At 42.9% G+C, this 18,860-nt stretch overlaps 1 protein-coding gene across 1 annotated transcript; it reads right to left on the reverse strand.

Annotated features, from left to right (window-relative positions):
• Positions 1-651: 651 nt before the first annotated feature.
• Positions 652-18,616, reverse strand: LOC117509312 (secretory phospholipase A2 receptor-like). The gene is made up of 4 exons (XM_034168975.1): positions 18,446-18,616; positions 17,997-18,368; positions 17,564-17,905; positions 652-759 (listed from the first exon to the last, which is right to left on the reverse strand). Exons 1-4 carry the CDS (start codon positions 18,483-18,485, stop codon positions 695-697), a joined length of 819 nt encoding a protein of 272 aa, XP_034024866.1. The 5' UTR covers positions 18,486-18,616; the 3' UTR covers positions 652-694.
• Positions 18,617-18,860: the final 244 nt, after the last annotated feature.

Consider the following 18,860-nt stretch of genomic DNA (forward strand, 5'->3'; position numbering starts at 1 on the left):
GATCCTGGACAATCACAACAGATTCAGGATTTTTACTGTCATCACTTTGACTGACAAAGTCTTTTGCTTTAATCGATCAATATCAAGACCATTTCTACTTGATTTTAATGAAATGAAGCTCAGAAAATGTCTTTTTTTTTATCTTCTCTTCAGGTTTAAGGTGTTAATATTTGCCAGTAATGTTGATGAAGTTTTTGGGCTCAAACATCAGGAAGCTCCTATTATCACCCATGTGATTTATGTCAGTTATTTATTCCTTTTTTTCATCATATTCAGTCATTCTCAACATATTTTCCTCATGATGTCATCACATATTCAGACACAAAAAAATAAAGTGGTTTGTGTGAAACAGCTTCTTGTTCTTTTGATATATTTATTTCTGCTTTGCACTCAACATACATCACAAAATCAAATATCAAAATCAATTATATCAAATTATTTCAGATTATAAAGCAAAAGACAAATTACTAAATAACTGCAGGTTATTGTTTAAAATAAAATGGAACAGTTTAGAGTCCTACTGAAGCATCAAACCTTTGTCAGAGGCGTCATCAGTGGAAACGACGAGGCAGCAAAACTGTTTGCACTGAAGTCAGATTTAACTTTCAGAGCTCATTCTTTTTTTTGCTGTAACAATTTTCTTTTTTGGGGGGTTTTCTCTGAACCGTCGCTCTCTTTGATGAAAACCTTCCCATCAGCTTGCTCTCTCCACTTCAGGCTGACTCCGCCCACTCCACCCTCCGTCAGTCTGCCCTGGAGCTGTGGAACAAACACAACCAAGTTCAAACTTTTAGATACATTTGTACAGTACTCACAGTGGACTAAGCAGTGTGGGACCTGGTTAGTACTTGGATGGGAGACCTCTTTGGAACACCAGTGACTGTGTGTGTTTCTCCAGGTAAACCTGGAGTTGCGTCAGGAAGGGCATCCGGCATAAAACTTGTTCCGGATATCAATGCGGATCTGGCTGCATCCGCTGTGTGTGTGTGTGTGTGTGTGTGTGTGTGTGTGTGTGTGTGTGTGTGTGTGTGTGTGTGTGTGTGTGTGTGTGTGTGTGTGTGTGTGTGTGTGGTGGGCAGTGGTGGCCACAGATAATCAAAAAATTAACTTCGATAACAGATAATCAGATGACTGAAAGTTATCTTTGATAACTTTCATGCATTTATTTCCTCTAGGCTGGACTATTGTAATTCGTTATTATCAGGTTGTCCTAAAAGTTCCCTGAAAAGCCTTCAGTTAATTCAAAATGCTGCAGCTAGAGTACTAACGGGGACTAGAAGGAGAGAGCATATCTCACCCATATTGACCTCTCTTCATTGGCTTCCTGTTAATTCCAGAATAGAATTTAAAATTCTTCTTCTTACTTATAAGGTTTTGAATAATCAGGTCCCATCTTATCTTAGGGACCTCATAGTACCATATCAAATCAATTCAAATCAATTTTATTTATATAGCACCAAATCACAACAACAGTTGCCCCAAGGCGCTTTATATTGTAAGGCAAAAGCCATATAATAATTACAGAAAAACCCCAATGGTCAAAACGACCCCCTGTGAGCAAGCACTTGGCGACAGTGGGAAGGAAAAACTCCCTTTTAACAGGAAGAAACCTCCAGCAGAACCAGGCTCAGGGAGGGGCAGTCTTCTGCTGGGACTGTTTGGGGCTGAGGGGAGAGAATCAGGAAAAAGACATGTTGTGGAAGACAGCAGAGAACACTCAGTGCATCATGGGAACCCCCCAGCAGTCTAAGTCTATAGCAGCATAACTAAGGGATGGTTCAGGGTCACCTGATCCAGCCCTAACTATAAGCTTTAGCAAAAAGGAAAGTTTTAAGCCTAATCTTAAAAGTAGAGAGGGTGTCTGTCTCCCTGATCTGAATTGGGAGCTGGTTCCACAGGAGAGGAGCCTGAAATCTGAAGGCTCTGCCTCCCATTCTACTCTTACAAACCCTAGGAACTACAAGTAAGCCTGCAGTCTGAGAGCGAAGCGCTCTATTGGGGTGATATGGTACTACGAGGTCCCTAAGATAAGATGGGACCTGATTATTCAAAACCTTATAAGTAAGAAGAAGAATTTTAAGTTCTATTCTAGAATTAACAGGTAGCCAATGAAGAGAGGCCAATATGGGTGAGATATGCTCTCTCCTTCTAGTCCCTGTCAGTACTCCAGCTGCAGCATTTTGAATTAACTGAAGGCTTTTCAGGGAACTTTTAGGACAACTTGATAATAATGAATTACAATAGTCCAGCCTAGAGGAAATAAATGCATGAATTAGTTTTTCAGCATCACTCTGAGACAAGACCTTTCTAATTTTAGAGATATTGCGCAAATGCAAAAAAGCAGTCCTACATATTTGTTTAATATGCACATTGAATGACATATCCTGATCAAAAATGACTCCAAGATTTCTCACAGTATTACTAGAGGTCAGGGTAATGCCATCCAGAGTAAGGATCTGGTTAGACACCATGTTTCTAAGATTTGTGGGGCCAAGTACAATAACTTCAGTTTTATCTGAGTTTAAAAGCAGGAAATTAGAGGTCATCCATGTCTTTATGTCTGTAAGACAATCCTGCAGTTTAGCTAATTGGTGTGTGTCCTCTGGCTTCATGGATAGATAAAGCTGGGTATCATCTGCGTAACAATGAAAATTTAAGCAATGCTGTCTAATAATACTGCCTAAAGGAAGCATGTATAAAGTGAATAAAATTGGTCCTAGCACAGAAACTTGTGGAACTCCATAATTAACCTTAGTCTGTGAAGAAGATTCCCCATTTACATGAACAAATTGTAATCTAGTAGATAAATATGATTCAAACCACCGCAGCACAGTGCCTTTAATACCTATGGCATGCTCTAATCTCTGTAATAAAATTTTATGGTCAACAGTATCAAAAGCAGCACTGAGGTCTAACAGAACAAGCACAGAGATGAGTCCACTGTCCGAAGCCATAAGAAGATCATTTGTAACCTTCACTAATGCTGTTTCTGTACTATGATGAATTCTAAAACCTGACTGAAACTCTTCAAATAGACCATTCCTCTGCAGATGATCAGTTATCTGTTTTACAACTACCCTTTCAAGAATTTTTGAGAGAAAAGGAAGGTTGGAGATTGGCCTATAATTAGCTAAGATAGCTGGGTCAAGTGATGGCTTTTTAAGTAATGGTTTAATTACTGCCACCTTAAAAGCCTGTGGTACATAACCAACTAATAAAGATAGATTGATCAGATTTAAGATCGAAGCATTAATTAATGGTAGGGCTTCCTTGAGCAGCCTGGTAGGAATGGGGTCTAATAGAAATATTGATGGTTTGGAGGAAGTAACTAATGAAAATAACTCAGACAGAACAATCGGAGAGAAAGAGTCTAACCAAATACCGGCATCACTGAAAGCAGCCAAAGAGAACGATATGTCTTTGGGATGGTTATGAGTTGTTGGCAGTTTCCTTGCTTGCGAGGATAGTGGGAAGGCCTTCATTTTTTTTTTTTTTTTTTTTTTTTAGTTTATTTTCTACAAGCCCTCTGGTGGCTGAAAAGTCCGATGCGGGATGCACAAGACCTGTTACACTTGGGACAAATGAACACTTGAGTATGCTGGGCTTGTTCTGCTGCCCGCTCTTTCTGTCTTTGACGCTTGTGGTGTGTGGCCTCACTTCTTTCTGCCTCAAACTTCAGGCTGGCGGATTTGATGCTGGAACGGCAGCTGAGTCTATCTGTAGCTAGATGCTGCCATGACTGATGCTGAATGGCTGCAAGGGAGAGCTGTTTCTTCAGCTGGTCCTTATAGCGCTTTTTGGAGGCCCCTTGGTTTCGTCTCCCTTCCTTGAGCTCGCCAAAGAGAATTAATTTCGGCATGCGTGTATCATCCATCCTGGCTACGTGACCTGCCCAGGGAAGCTGTTGTTTGAGTATAATAGACTCCATGCTGGGCAATTTGGCTCTGGTAAGGATGTCCTCATTTGAGACGTAGTCCTGCCACTTGATCCCTAAGATGTTTCGGAGACAACGCTGATGAAAGCGTTCCAGTAATCTGATCTGCTGGCGATACAGAACCCAGGTTTCAGCTCCATACAGGAGGGTAGGGACCACAATGGCTCTGTAGACCTGCACTTTTTTGGAAAGGCGCAGTGCATGATTCTGCCAGACTTTCTTTGAGAGTCGACCAAAAGAACTGCTGGCCTTGGCAAGGCGACTGTCTAGGTCCTTGGCAACAGATGCATCGTTTGAGATAACACTACCAAGATACGTAAAGTGCTCTACTGCATTCAGGCTGGTACCCTTGATGTTGATTTGGGGTGGGGTATATGCTGTATGGGGGACCGGTTGATATAGCACTTCTGTCTTTCTCAGGCTGATGGTGAGGCCGAAGGCTCTTGCTGTTTCAGCAAAACAGTTGACAATGTGCTGCAAGGCTTGCTCCGTATGGGCGACGAGGGCGCAGTCATCTGTGAAGAGCAGCTCCATGATTAGCTCTTCTGTGATCTTAGTGTGGGACAGAAGGCACCGCAAGTTAAACAGACTTCCGTTGGTTCTGAAGCGGATATAGATGCCATCTGTCAAGTGGCCTCACGAAGCATCATGCTGAAGAAGATGGAGAACATAGTGGGCACGAGGATGCAACCTTGTTTTATGCCATTTGAGATGGGGAAGCTGCCGGACAGAGTCCTGTTGTACTTCACTTGTCCCATCTGGCCTTCATGCAGCTGGCGGATGATGGTGAGGAGCTTTGGAGGGCAGCCAAGGCATGCAAGAATCTTCCACAAACCCTCACGACTGACCGTGTCAAAAGCCTTGGTTAGGTCTATGAAGGCTGCATAAAGGGCCATGTTCTGTTCTCTGCACTTCTCCTGGATCTGTCTCAGGACGAAGATCATGTCGGTGGTTCCCCTGTTGGCCCAAAATCCGCACTGACTCTCGGGAGTATTTTCATGCACTATGGTAGGGGTAAGCCTGTTGAGCAGCACTCAAGCCAAAATCCTACCTGCTATTGAGAGGAGAGTGATGCCCCGGACAGTCGGACTTGTCGCCCTTGTTCTTGCACAGGGAGACAATGACCGCATCCCGAAGGTCATGTGGATCCATTTCCTTTTCCCAGCAACTGGAGAAGAGAATTTGAAGCTTGTCGAGGACTGCCTCACCTCCATTTTGGTACACCTCTGCTGGGATGCCATCTATGCCAGGAGACTTCCCTGGATTCAGCTGTGTGGTGGCCTTTCGGATCTCTTCAAGTGTTGGGGGGTCATCAAGTTCCCATTTCACCTCCACCTGGGGAATCTTCTCAATTGATGACTCTTGCACAGTGCGCTTGTCACTGAAGAGGTTTTCAAAGTGTTCTGACCAATGCTGCATAATGGCTTCCTTGTCCGTCAGAAGGGTGGAGCCGTCTGAGGAGCGCAGGGGTGCTTGCACTTGATGTGCTGGCCCATGGATGGTCTTAAAGGCTTCATAAAAGGAGCGCATGTCTCCGGCATCGGCATGTTGTTGTGTCTTCTCCTCAAAAGCTAGCCACCAGTCGTTCTGCAGTATGCGGAGCTTGCTTTGCAGTGTGGAGCAGGCATTTCTGTAAGCTGTCTTGGCAGAGTGGTCATCAGGTTTAGCTAAAAGAGTCTTGTGGCATGCATGTTTCTTTTCTCGTAGTACCTGGATCTATGCATCAGACTCATCAAACCAGTCTTTATTTTTCCTGGCTGAGATGCCCACTACTTCTGCTGCCATCTCCTGAAGGATGGTCTTTAATCTCATCCACTGTTGTTCAGGGTTGTCAGGCAGGCCTTCTTCTCCACCCAGTCTCTCCTCTAGTTTGGCCTGGAACTCCATTTTTGTGTCTATGTCTTGCAGCTTGTGAACTTGTAGCTTCTTAAACTGTGGGCCTTTCTTCTTAGGAGGGGGCTTGAAAGTGAAAGCAATCATGGAACGGACCAAGCGATGATCCGTATAGCAATCCGCGCTAGTCATCACCCTGGTATGTAGTACGTCTCTTCTATCACGCTGTCACGTCAGAATGTAGTCCAGAAGGTGCCAGTGTTTGGAGCGTGGGTGTCTCCAGGTTGCTTTGAATCTCTCTTTCTGTTGGAACAGGCTGTTGGTGATCGGCAAGTCATGTGCAGAGCAGAACTCCAGCAGCAGGCGGCCATTGTTGTTACAGTTGCCTATGCCATGTTTCCCTAACACGACCTTCCATACATCAGAGTCGCGGCCCACTCTGGCGTTGAAATCTCCCATGATGAGGAGCTTGTCCTGGGTGTCGATGCGCTGTAGAAGGTTGTGCAGATCGCTATAGAAAGCCTCCTTAACTCCGATGTCGGCCTGCATGGTTGGGGCATACACACTAACAATAGTGGCAAAATCCTTGTTGTTGATGGGGGCTGGAGTGACATGAGTCGGTCAGAATGTCCAACTGGAAAACTGTGTAACCTATGTGCTATGGCGCTCTTAATCATGAACCCGACCCCTGAGAGTCGACGATCTTCTTTAGCCTTCCCTGACCAGAACAGTGTGTAGCCTGTGCCTTCCTCGGTGAGTGACCCTTGGTCTGCAAAGCACACCTCGCTGAGTGCAGCAATGTCTATGTCAAGCCTTGCTAGCTCTTTGGCGACTAAGGCTGATTGTCTTCGAGGATGATCGCTATTGTCCGTGTCCATCATTGTGCGTACATTCCAGCACGCAATTTTCAGGTTTTTTGTTTTTCTTTTCGCACCGCGTGTAGTGATGCCCGTTGGCAGCAGTGAGCCAACCGGGTCTAGTGAGACAAGCCATGTTTAGACCACCTTTTCTAGGTCTGTCTCCATGTGGAGCAAGCAGGGCTATCCCTAAACAGGGCTGCTTGGTCACCCAGGGCCCTGCCGGATGATGCTGTTGTCTCGGGTCAGCAATCAAACGACCATAGCTCCTGAGCCGCCTGCATGCAGGATCGAGACTGCAGCTCCCAGTGCCATCATGCACCTGCTGTTTTCACCTCTCCCCATCACTGCAGGGCTTTCCTTCCCGCCTGCACTCGTTGCTTAAAGTGGGGATCAGCTCGCACACACCAATTCCACTCTTTAGGCAAGGTAGCACTCCACAGTGGCACAGACAAGCTGAGACAGCTGTGGCGACCACCAGGCTGTAGGTTTTACATCAGAGTGACCTTCTCCTAGTCTCTGGCTAAAGAACCTTCCTCGGAGGCACGGGGGCAGTAACCCAGGCTGGGGATTTAACATCAGGGTTTTCCTTCCCCTAGTTGGACCGCCTTAACAGGGCTAATGAGTCCCATCTACCCACTGCTATAACCCAGTTAGCTGGGAGGCTCGTGACGGCGGGAGCGCCTAGATCCCGTATAGGTCATGGACCTACCACTGCCATACTTGAATTAACAATATATGTGTTGTAAAACAACAACAACAAAAACACAAAGCCAACCTAGTCAAAACCAAAGTGAGTGCAGCTCCAGGGAAACCTACCTGAAACAATCTAAAACTGACTGAAAATAAATCTGACTCAATCTAAACCGAAAACAATTCATCTAGCGCAACGTAACTATAGCTTGTAAGCTAACAAACGGAATATCAAATCAAATCAAATCAAATTTATTTATTTATTTATATAGCGCCACAAGTCACAACAAAGAGTCGCCCCAAGGCGCTTTATATTGTAAGGCAAGAGCCATACAACAATTACAGAAAAATTACAGAAAAACCCCAACGGTCAAAATGACTCGCCTGTGAGCAAGCACTTGGCGACAGTGGGAAGGAAAAACTCCCATTTAACAGGAAGAAGCCTCCAGCAGAACCAGCCTCAGGGAGGGGCAGTCTTCTGCTGGGACTGGTTGGGGCTGAGGGAATATAAAGCTAACCAAATCTAAATGCATTTAAACATTATATCACAGTTGAAACCTTTATCACTATGAAAACAGATAAGTGTGTATAAAGCTAACTGAATCTGAAAGTAACTGAAAAACAGGTAACTGAACATAAATTAAAGCAAAGATATGCAAATTGTTAAATGAATATAAAGCTAGCAATCTAAAATGTACTTAAAATCACACTATCTGAATCTAAAAATGTATTCATCACTATGAACATAATTTCATGCAAAGCAATAGCTAAATGGATATAAAGCTAACAAAGTAAAATTGTAAAATTGATGTAAAATAACACTATCTGAATCTAAAAATGTATTTATTACTATGAAAACAGTTAAGTGTATATAAAGCTAACTGAAAAACAGCTAACTGAACATAAATTCATGCAAAGCTATGTGACTAGCTAAATGAATATAAAGCTAGCAATCTAAAAATTTACTTAAAATAACACTATATGAATCTAAAAATGTATTTATCGCTATGAAAACAGTTAAATGTATATAAAGCTAACTGAAAAACAGCTAACTGAACATAAATTCATGCAAAGCTATGTGACTAGCTAAATGAATATAAAGCTAGCAATCTAAAAATTTACTTAAAATAACACTATATGAATCTAAAAATGTATTTATCGCTATGAAAACAGTTAAATGTATATAAAGCTAACTGAAAAACAGCTAACAGCTAACTTCTTCTTCTTTGTCTTTCGGCTGTTCCCGTTAGGGGGCGCCACAGCAGATCAATCGTTTCCATCTCACCCTGTCCTCTGTATCTTCCTCTGTCACACCAACCACCTGCATGTCCTCTCTCAGTACATCCATGAACCTCCTCTTTGGCCTCCTTCTTCTCCTCCTGCCTGGTGGCTCCATCCTCAGCATCCTTCTCCCTATATACCCTGGGTCCCTCCTCTGCACATGTCCAAACCATCTCAATCTCGCCTCTCTGACTTTGTCTCCAAACCGTCCCACCTGAGCTGTCCCTCTGATATTTTTCTGGTAGTTTTCTCTGGGCCCCTCCCCAATCAGATCGGGAGTGACATGTTTAGCCGCATGTTCTCCTTGAATTGCTGGCTGTCTGAGTGGTGTCCAAAAAATGAGGTGGGCTTCATAGATAATTGGCAAAGCTTCTGGGGAAAACCTGGTCTTGTTGGAGAGACGGCATCCATCCCACTTTGGATGGAGCAGCTCTCATTTCTAGAAATCTGGCCAATTTTCTTAAATCCTCCAAACCGTGACTATCCCCCTGCCATCCCTTCATTACCCCATCCCTGTAGAGACGGTGCCTGCTCCCAGACCACCAATAATCAGCAAAAATCTATTTAAGCATAAAAGTTCAAAAAGAAAAAATAATATAGCACCTTCAACTGCACCACAGACTAAAACAGTTAAATGTGGTCTATTAAACATTAGGTCTCTCTCTTCTAAGTCCCTGTTAGTAAATGATATAATAATTGATCAACATATTGATTTATTCTGCCTTACAGAAACCTGGTTACAGCAGGATGAATATGTTAGTTTAAATGAGTCAACACCCCCGAGTCACACTAACTGTCAGAATGCTCGTAGCACGGGCCGGGGCGGAGGATTAGCAGCAATCTTCCATTCCAGCTTATTAATTAATCAAAAACCCAGACAGAGCTTTAATTCATTTGAAAGCTTGTCTCTTAGTCTTGTCCATCCAAATTGGAAGTCCCAAAAACCAGTTTTATTTGTTATTATCTATCGTCCACCTGGTCGTTACTGTGAGTTTCTCTGTGAATTTTCAGACCTTTTGTCTGACTTAGTGCTTAGCTCAGATAAGATAATTATTGTGGGCGATTTTAACATCCACACAGATGCTGAGAATGACAGCCTCAACACTGCATTTAATCTATTATTAGACTCTATTGGCTTTGCTCAAAAAGTAAATGAGTCCACCCATCACTTTAATCATATCTTAGATCTTGTTCTGACTTATGGTATGGAAACTGAAGACTTAACAGTATTCCCTGAAAACTCCCTTTTGTCTGATCATTTCTTAATAACATTTACATTTACTCTGATGGACTACCCAGCAGTGGGGAATAAGTTTCATTACACTAGAAGTCTTTCAGAAAGCGCTGTAACTAGGTTTAAGGATATGATTCCTTCTTTGTTATGTTCTCCAATGCCATATCAATCAACTTCAATCAATCAACTTTTTTCTTATATAGCGCCAAATCACAACAAACAGTTGCCCCAAGGCGCTCCATATTGTAAGGCAAGGCCATACAATAATTATGTAAAACCCCAACGGTCAAAACGACCCCCTATGAGCAAGCACTTGGCCACAGTGGGAAGGAAAAACTCCCTTTTAACAGGAAGAAACCTCCAGCAGAACCAGGTTCAAGGGAGGGGCAGTCTTCTGCTGAGACTGGTTGGGGCTGAGGGAAAGAACCAGGAAAAAGACATGCCGAGAAGGGGGGCAGAGATCGATCACTAATGATTAAATGCAGAGTGATGCATACGGAGCAAAAAGAGAAAGAAACAGTGCATCATGGGAACCCCCCCACAGTCTACGTCTAAAGCAACATAACCAAGGGATGGTCCAGGGTCACCCGATCCAGCCCTAACTATAAGCCTTAGCGAAAAGGAAAGTTTTAAGCCTAATCTTAAAAGTAGAGAGGGTATCTGTCTCCCTGATCTGAATTGGGAGCTGGTTCCACAGGAGAGGAGCCTGAAAGCTGAAGGCTCTGCCTCCCATTCTACTCTTACAAACCCTAGGAACTACAAGTAAGCCTGCAGTCTGAGAGCGAAGCGCTCTAATGGGGTAATATGGTACTACGAGGTCCCTAAGATAAGATGGGACCTGATTATTCAAAACCTTATAAGTAAGAAGAAGAATTTTAAATTCTATTCTAGAATTAACAGGAAGCCAATGAAGAGAGGCCAACACGGGTGAGATATGCTCTCTCCTGCTAGTCCCCGTCAGTACTCTAGCTGCAGCATTCTGAACCAACTGAAGGCTTTTTAGGGAACTTTTAGGACAACCTGATAATAATGAATTACAATAGTCCAGCCTAGAGGAAATAAATGCATGAATTAGTTTTTCAGCATCACTCTGAGACAAGACCTTTCTGATTTTAGAGATATTGCGTAAATGCAAAAAGGCAGTCCTACATATTTGTTTAATATGCGCTTTGAATGACATATCCTGATCAAAAATGACTCCAAGATTTCTCACAGTATTACTAGAGATCAGGGAAATGCCATCCAGAGTAACGATCTGGTTAGACACTATGCTTCTAAGATTTGTGGGGCCAAGTACAATAACTTCAGTTTTATCTGAGTTTAAAAGCAGGAAATTAGAGGTCATCCATGTCTTTATGTCTGTAAGACAATCCTGCAGTTTAGCTAATTGGTGTGTATCCTCTGGCTTCATGGATAGATAAAGCTGGGTATCATCTGCGTAACAATGAAAATTTAAGCAATACCGTCTAATAATACTGCCTAAGGGAAGCATGTATAAAGTGAATAAAATTGGTCCTAGCACAGAACCTTGTGGAACTCCATAATTAACTTTAGTCTGTGAAGAAGATTCCCCATTTACATGAACAAACTGTAATCTATTAGACAAATATGATTCAAACCACCGCAGCGCAGTGCCTTTAATACCTATGACATGCTCTAATCTCTGTAATAAAATTTTATGGTCAACAGTATCAAAAGCAGCACTGAGGTCCAACAGAACAAGCACAGAGATAAGTCCACTGTCCGAAGCCATAAGAAGATCATTTGTAACCTTCACTAATGCTGTTTCTGTACTATGATGAATTCTAAAACCTGACTGAAACTCTTCAAATAGACCATTCCTCTGCAGGTGATCAGTCAGCTGTTTTACAACTACCCTCTCAAGAATCTTTGAGAGAAAAGGAAGGTTGGAGATTGGCCTATAATTAGCTAAGATAGCTGGGTCAAGTGATGGCTTTTTAAGTAATGGTTTAATTACTGCCACCTTAAAGGCCTGTGGTACATAACCAACTAACAAAGATAGATTGATCATATTTAAGATTGAAGCATTAAATAATGGTAGGACTTCCTTGAGCAGCCTGGCAGGAATGGGGTCTAATAAACATGTTGATGGTTTGGATGAAGTAACTAATGAAAATAACTCAGACAGAACAATCGGAGAGAAAGAGTCTAACCAAATACCGGCATCACTGAAAGCAGCCAAAGATAACGATACATCTTTGGGATGGTTATGAGTAATTTTTTCTCTAATAGTCAAAATTTTGTTAGCAAAGAAAGTCATGAAGTCATTACTAGTTAAAGTTAATGGAATACTCAGCTCAATAGAGCTCTGACTCTTTGTCAGCCTGGCTACAGTGCTGAAAAGAAACCTGGGGTTGTTCTTATTTTCTTCAATTAGTGATGAGTAGAAAGATGTCCTAGCTTTACGGAGGGCTTTTTTATAGAGCAACAAACTCTTTTTCCAGGCTAAGTGAAGATCTTCTAAATTAGTGAGACGCCATTTCCTCTCCAACTTATGGGTTATCTGCTTTAAGCTACGAGTTTGTGAGTTATACCACGGAGTCAGACACTTCTGATTTAAAGCTCTCTTTTTCAGAGGAGCTACAGCATCCAAAGTTGTCTTCAATGAGGATGTAAAACTATTGACGAGATACTCTAACTCCCTTACAGAGTTTAGGTAGCTACTCTGCTCTGTGTTGGTATATGACATTAGAGAACATAAAGAAGGAATCATATCCTTAACTCTAGTTACAGCGCTTTCTGAAAGACTTCTAGTGTAATGAAACTTATTCCCCACTGCTGGGTAGTCCATCAGGGTAAATGTAAATGTTATTAAAAAATGATCAGAGAGAAGGGAGTTTTCAGGGAATACTGTTAAGCTTTGCCAATTATCAATGAAGCCCACCTCATTTTTTGGACACCACTCAGACAGCCAGCATATACCAACACAGTGCAGAGTAGCTACCTAAACTATGTGAGTGAGATAGATTATCTCCTCAATAGTTTTACATCCTCATTGAGCACAACTTTGGATGCTGTAGCTCCTCTGAAAAAGAGAGCCTTAAATCAGAAGTGCCTGACTCTGTGGTATAACTCACAAACTCGTAGCTTAAAGCAGATAACCCGTAAGTTGGAGAGGAAATGGTGTCTCACTAATTTAGAAGATCTTCACTAGCCTGGAAAAAGAGTCTGATGCTCTATAAAAAAGCCCTCCGTAAAGCTAGGACATCTTACTACTCATCACTAATTGAAGAAAATAAGAACAACCCCAGGTTTCTTTTCAGCACTGTAGCCAGGCTGACAAAGAGTCAGAGCTCTATTGAGCTGAGTATTTCTTTAACTTTAACTAGTAATGACTTCATGACTTTCTTTGCTAATAAAATTTTAACTATTAGAGAAAAAATTACTCATAACCATCCCAAAGACATATCGTTATCTTTGGCTGCTTTCAGTAATGCTGGTATTTGGTTAGACTCTTTCTCTCCAATTGTTCTGTCTGAGTTATTTTCATTAGTCACTTCCTCCAAACTGTCAACATGTCTATTAGACCCCATTCCTACCAGGCTGCTCAAGGAAGTCCTACCATTAATTAATGCTTCGATCTTAAATATGATCAATCTATCTTTATTAGTTGGCTATGTACCACAGGTTTTTAAGGTGGCAGTAATTAAACCATTACTTAAAAAGCTATAACTTGACCCAGCTATCTTAGCTAATTATCGGCCAATCTCCAACCTTCCTTTTCTCTCAAAAATTCTTGAAAGGGTAGTTGTAAAACAGCTAACTGATCATCTGCAGAGGAATGGTCTATTTGAAGAGTTTCAGTCAGGTTTTAGAATTCATCATAGTACAGAAACAGCATTAGTGAAGGTTACAAATGATCTTCTTATGGCCTCGGACAGTGGACTCATCTCTGTGCTTGTTCTGTTAGACCTCAGTGCTGCTTTTGATACTGTTGACCATAAAATTTTATTACAGAGATTAGAGCATGCCATAGGTATTAAAGGCACTGCGCTGCGGTGGTTTGAATCATATTTATCGAATAGATTACAATTTGTTCATGTAAATGGGAAATCTTCTTCACAGACTAAGGTTAATTATGGAGTTCCACAAGGTTCTGTGCTAGGACCAATTTTATTCACTTTATACATGTTTCCCTTAGGCAGTATTATTAGACAGCATTGCTTAAATTTTCATTGTTAGCAGAAGATACCCAGCTTTATCTATCCATGAAGCCAGAGGACACACACCAATTAGCTAAACTGCAGGATTATCTTACAGACATAAAGACATGGATGACCTCTAATTTCCTGCTTTTAAACTCAGATAAAACTGAAGTTATTGTACTTGGCCCCACAAATGTTAGAAACATGGTGTCTAACCAGATCCTTACTCTGGATGGCATTACCCTGACCTCTAGTAATACTGTGAGAAATCTTGGAGTCATTTTGATCAGGATATGTCATTCAATGCGCATATTAAACAAATATGTAGGACTGCTTTTTTGCATTTGCGCAATATCTCTAAAATTAGAAAGGTCTTGTCTCAGAGTGATGCTGAAAAACTAATTCATGCATTTATTTCCTCTAGGCTGGACTATTGTAATTCATTATTATCAGGTTGTCCTAAAAGTTCCCTGAAAAGACTTCAGTTAATTCAAAATGCTGCAGCTAGAGTACTGACAGGGACTACAAGGAGAGAGCATATCTCACCCATATTGGCCTCTCTTCATTGGCTTCCTGTTAATTCTAGAATAGAATTTAAAATTCTTCTTCTTACTTATAAGGTTTTGAATAATCAGGTCCCATCTTATCTTATGGACCTCATAGTACCATATCACCCCAATAAAGTGAGATTAGTGATTGATCTCTGCTCCCCTCTACATCATGTCTTTTTTTTTTTTCCTGGTTCTCTCCCTCAGCCCCAACCAGTCCTAGCAGAAGACTGCCCCTCCCTGAGCCTGGTTCTGCTGGAGGTTTCTTCCTGTTAAAAGGGAGTTTTTCCTTCCCACTGTCGCCAAGTGCTTGCTTACAGGGGGTCGTTTTGACCGTTGGGGTTTTTCCGTAATTATTCTATGGCCTTGCCTTACAATATAAAGCGCCTTGGGGCAACTGTTTGTTGTGATTTGGCGTTATATAAATAAAATTGATTTGATTTGATTTGATTATTACACATAACTTCATTTATCAATCAATCAATCAATTTTATTTATATAGCACCAAATCACAACAAACAGTTGCCCCAAAACGCCTATTCATGTACTTGTTTGTTTTTGGTTTCTTTGTATGTGTGAATATCTTGGGTTGTTACCAAAATCTGGTGAAAATTTCATATGAATAGCACCTTTAGAAATATATTTACAGAGAAAAATGGTGACATGTTCAGTACTTATTTTACCCGTCATATACCTTCCTGGAAAAAACCTTATTTGATTTTGTTTGACAAATGTCTATTTTATTTCATTGTACAAACTCAACTTTATAATTGGATTTGTATGGAGGGATAGGCTCCGCCCCCACCTCACTCAGTAATAGGCTCAGCAGAAGGATGCGCGAGTAAACGGGTTACAGAACATTCTGCCTCTGGTTGGTCAGGTGACTATGGCTAAAATGGAAGAGGAGATTAGCTCTAAATTAAAAGTTCGGTGTCGAGACCTGTCTGTGGAAACGCCCTTGAGCAAAATGTTATAATATAACTATAATCTTGTTCTTTAATATTTAAATAAAGCATTCACATTATGTTGCCAGTATGAGCAGAATGAAGCTTTTCTGGAAACAATTTAGGATTTTGACCCACAGAGATTAAAAAGCAGCAACAAGATGCCAAAACACACTTTCTGCAGCAACGTTATAGAAGATGTGAATGTTTTTTTAATCCACAAATGTCAGTGTTGGTCAATGTCAGAATTATGGAACTGAAGAAACGCAGTCAACCTTGATTTGCTTCTCAAAGTGCCCAAATTCTGTGTAAAATTGTAGCAGAAACAAAAGTGTTGGACCGAGCTGCCAATCAAAGGGGACCATGGAGTCCTTTGAAAGACATCTGGATATATTTCACACAAACATTTTTTACTTCCTGGTAAGTTCAAGGCTTGGATCTACCAACACGGCATCCTGCCCAGGGTACTTTGGCCTCTGCTCGTCTACGAGGTTCCCATTTCAATCGTGGAGGGCTTAGAGAGGAAAGTCAGCAGCTTCCTCAGCAGATGGCAGGGTCTGCCTAGGAGCCTTAGCAGCATTGCTCTCTATGGACGTAACACCAAGCTCCAACTGCCCCTGAGATCACTGGAAGAGGAGTTTAAGGTGACAAGGGCTAGAGAAGTAATGATGTACAGGGACTCCAGCAACTCCAGGGTGGACCAGGCAGTGGTTAAAGTGAAAACTGGGAGGAAGTGGAGAGCCGATGAAGCTGTATCACAGGCAGAGTCTCGGATACGACACAGAGCCCTGGTTGCAACAGTGGCCCGTGGTAGAGCTGGCCTGGGGACCTTTACAACATCACAGTATGAGAAGGCCAAGGGGAGGGAGAGACGCAGATTGGTGCAGGAGGAGATGAGGGCAGAGGTGGAGGAGCGGAGGACTAGCAGAGCTGTCGGCCAGAGGCAGCAGCGTGCCTGGACAAGGTGGGAGCAGGCCATTGACCGAAAAGTCACATGGACACAGCTGTGGCGGGCGGAGCCACAGCGCATAAAGTTCCTTGTCCAGGCAGTATACCACATCCTGCCTAGCCTGTCAAACCTCTCCATCTGGGGTAAGACGGAGTCTCCCAAATGTCCGCAGTGCCCAGGCAGGGGCACGTTGGAGCACATCCTGAGCTGCTGCCCAGTAGCTCTTTGGCAGGGGCGATACACCTGGCGCCACAACCAGGTCCTGAGACCCATTGCGGAAGCCATCAGCATGGGAATCAGCAGCAGTAGACGGTCCCGCTCAACCACCCAGACGATCGCCTTCGTGAAGGCTGGCGAGTGCCTGGGAAAAACAGCAGGAGCCAGAAACCCTCCAGGACTACTGGCGACTGCGAAGGACTGGCAGCTGTCTGTCGACCTGGAGAAGCAGTTGAAGTTCCCCCAGCACATTGTCACAACCACCCTGAGGCCAGACATTCTCCTGGTCTCAGAGGAGACGAAGAACATCATCCTGATGGAGCTGACAGTGCCATTGGAGGACAGACTGGATGAGGCCCACGAGAGAAAGAGGGCCAAGTACGAGGAGCTGGTCATAGACTGCTGCAAGCAGGGCTGGAAGGCGAAGTGTATGCTCATCGAGGTTGGCTGCAGAGGGTTTGCGGGCCAATCACTCTATAAAACCTTGAGTGCATTGGGCATTACCGGGATGGAGAGGAAAAGAGCCATCAAGAACATCATGGAGGAGGTGGAGAAAGCCTCCAGATGGCTCTGGATCAGGAGAGGTGATCCATGGGGAGTAGCGAATGCCACCTGAACACAAGCCGGGTCTGATCAACATGGCTGGGTCGCCTGGGTGAGGGTGTCTGATGTTGAAAGACCCGAAACACCCGAGGACCCCAGGTTACATCACTGATGATGTGTTCAGGAGCATCCTAGAGATGTATTCTACCAACAAAATTTGGTGCATTTTTCAAATTGAAATTTATAAATTCCAAGTTCATGGTTTCCATTAAATTAGACATTTGCACATCCTCCATGTTGCCTGTAAAATCTCACAGAGTAAACTGAAATATTTGCAATGAAGTCACTTCAAAATAAGGACTCACTGGGTGGAGACGACTCGCCGTGACAAACAAATGGTAATCTGGTCTCACAGGCTTTGAGTCTCCATGTTCCTGATGAAGCAACACACCATTTGCCATCCAAATGCAGTGGGTCTTGAGCTGAATCCCAGTTTGTGAACGAGGATTTGCTCCCGTCAGACCACGAAGTGTTCAGAGATGTGAACAGGCCGATCCACGATATCCTGCTCAGTTCTATCAACTTCTCGTTCTCAGTTTCGTTTCTCACAGTGGCCAAGTCGAAGAAGTTTTCCCGGCAGTAGGTCTGAGCACTGGTCCAATTCTTTGGTTGTTGTACAAGAACAAACTCAGGATCCGGGTGAGTTCCTACAGGAAGAATAATTTGAAGAAATTTGCATTTCTTACAAATGAACATTTTGTTTTGTCTTTTATTTTTATTACTTTGTCTTGTTCTTACCTTTATTGCAGATGAACGGGTAACTGTCTACGCAGGAAACACAAATCCAATTTCCAAATAAGCTAACAACACAGTAGTCAGAACTATTCTGAAAATCTGTCTGACTCTTGTCCCAGGATCTGTATTCGGCCCCGCTTCCTGTGGAACCATCTGACCACTGCCAGCTGATGAAACTGTTCAGTCCAATCCAGACCTCAGAGTTGGAACCAGCAGATGAAACGTTTGTGTTCATCTGGTTAATTTCTTCAGTGTTTTCGATGGTGGCCAAGTCGGTGTAGTTCTGTCTGCAGTAGGTCTGAGCTTCAGTCCAGGTCATGTTCTGAGGAATGTAGTGGTACTGACGGAGAGGACGTGTGGGACAGATGGACCACCCTGTGAGGACAACACCTGTGTGACTATTAACACCCTGGAAGGTGAAACACTCAAACACTGTCAAAGATTTCACTGACCTGAGAGAAACAAGACTCCCAACAAGATCTGCTCCATCATGATGCTGCTCTCTTTGCTCTCTGAGCTGATGGTCTTTGGTTGAAGAAACTCTGCAGCTCTTAGGCAAATTTAGGCAAAGTCCTCACCTGTTGTTCTGGGTCAGAGTCCACTCGTGTGGTCAGCGCTCATCATGAAGTCAAATTTAATGGACGGATTTACCACAAGCATCCATTGTTTCAGTCATCCAGTGTTCATCTGGAACACATTCAGTTTAAAAAATAGTTCTGTTTTCCATTTGGAGGTTATTACATGGATTCTGTTTGTTTTTTCTCTCTGTCGAGATGCGGCTGGACCCACGTGCTGGATTAGATGATTTCTGTAACAGACACAGAACAGGCTCTACTGCAGGAACAGATCTACCGATTTGCTCAATGA

The sequence above is a fragment of the Thalassophryne amazonica genome, chromosome 4, assembly GCF_902500255.1.
Source record: "Thalassophryne amazonica chromosome 4, fThaAma1.1, whole genome shotgun sequence".
NCBI classification, from domain to species: Eukaryota; Metazoa; Chordata; class Actinopteri; order Batrachoidiformes; family Batrachoididae; genus Thalassophryne; species Thalassophryne amazonica.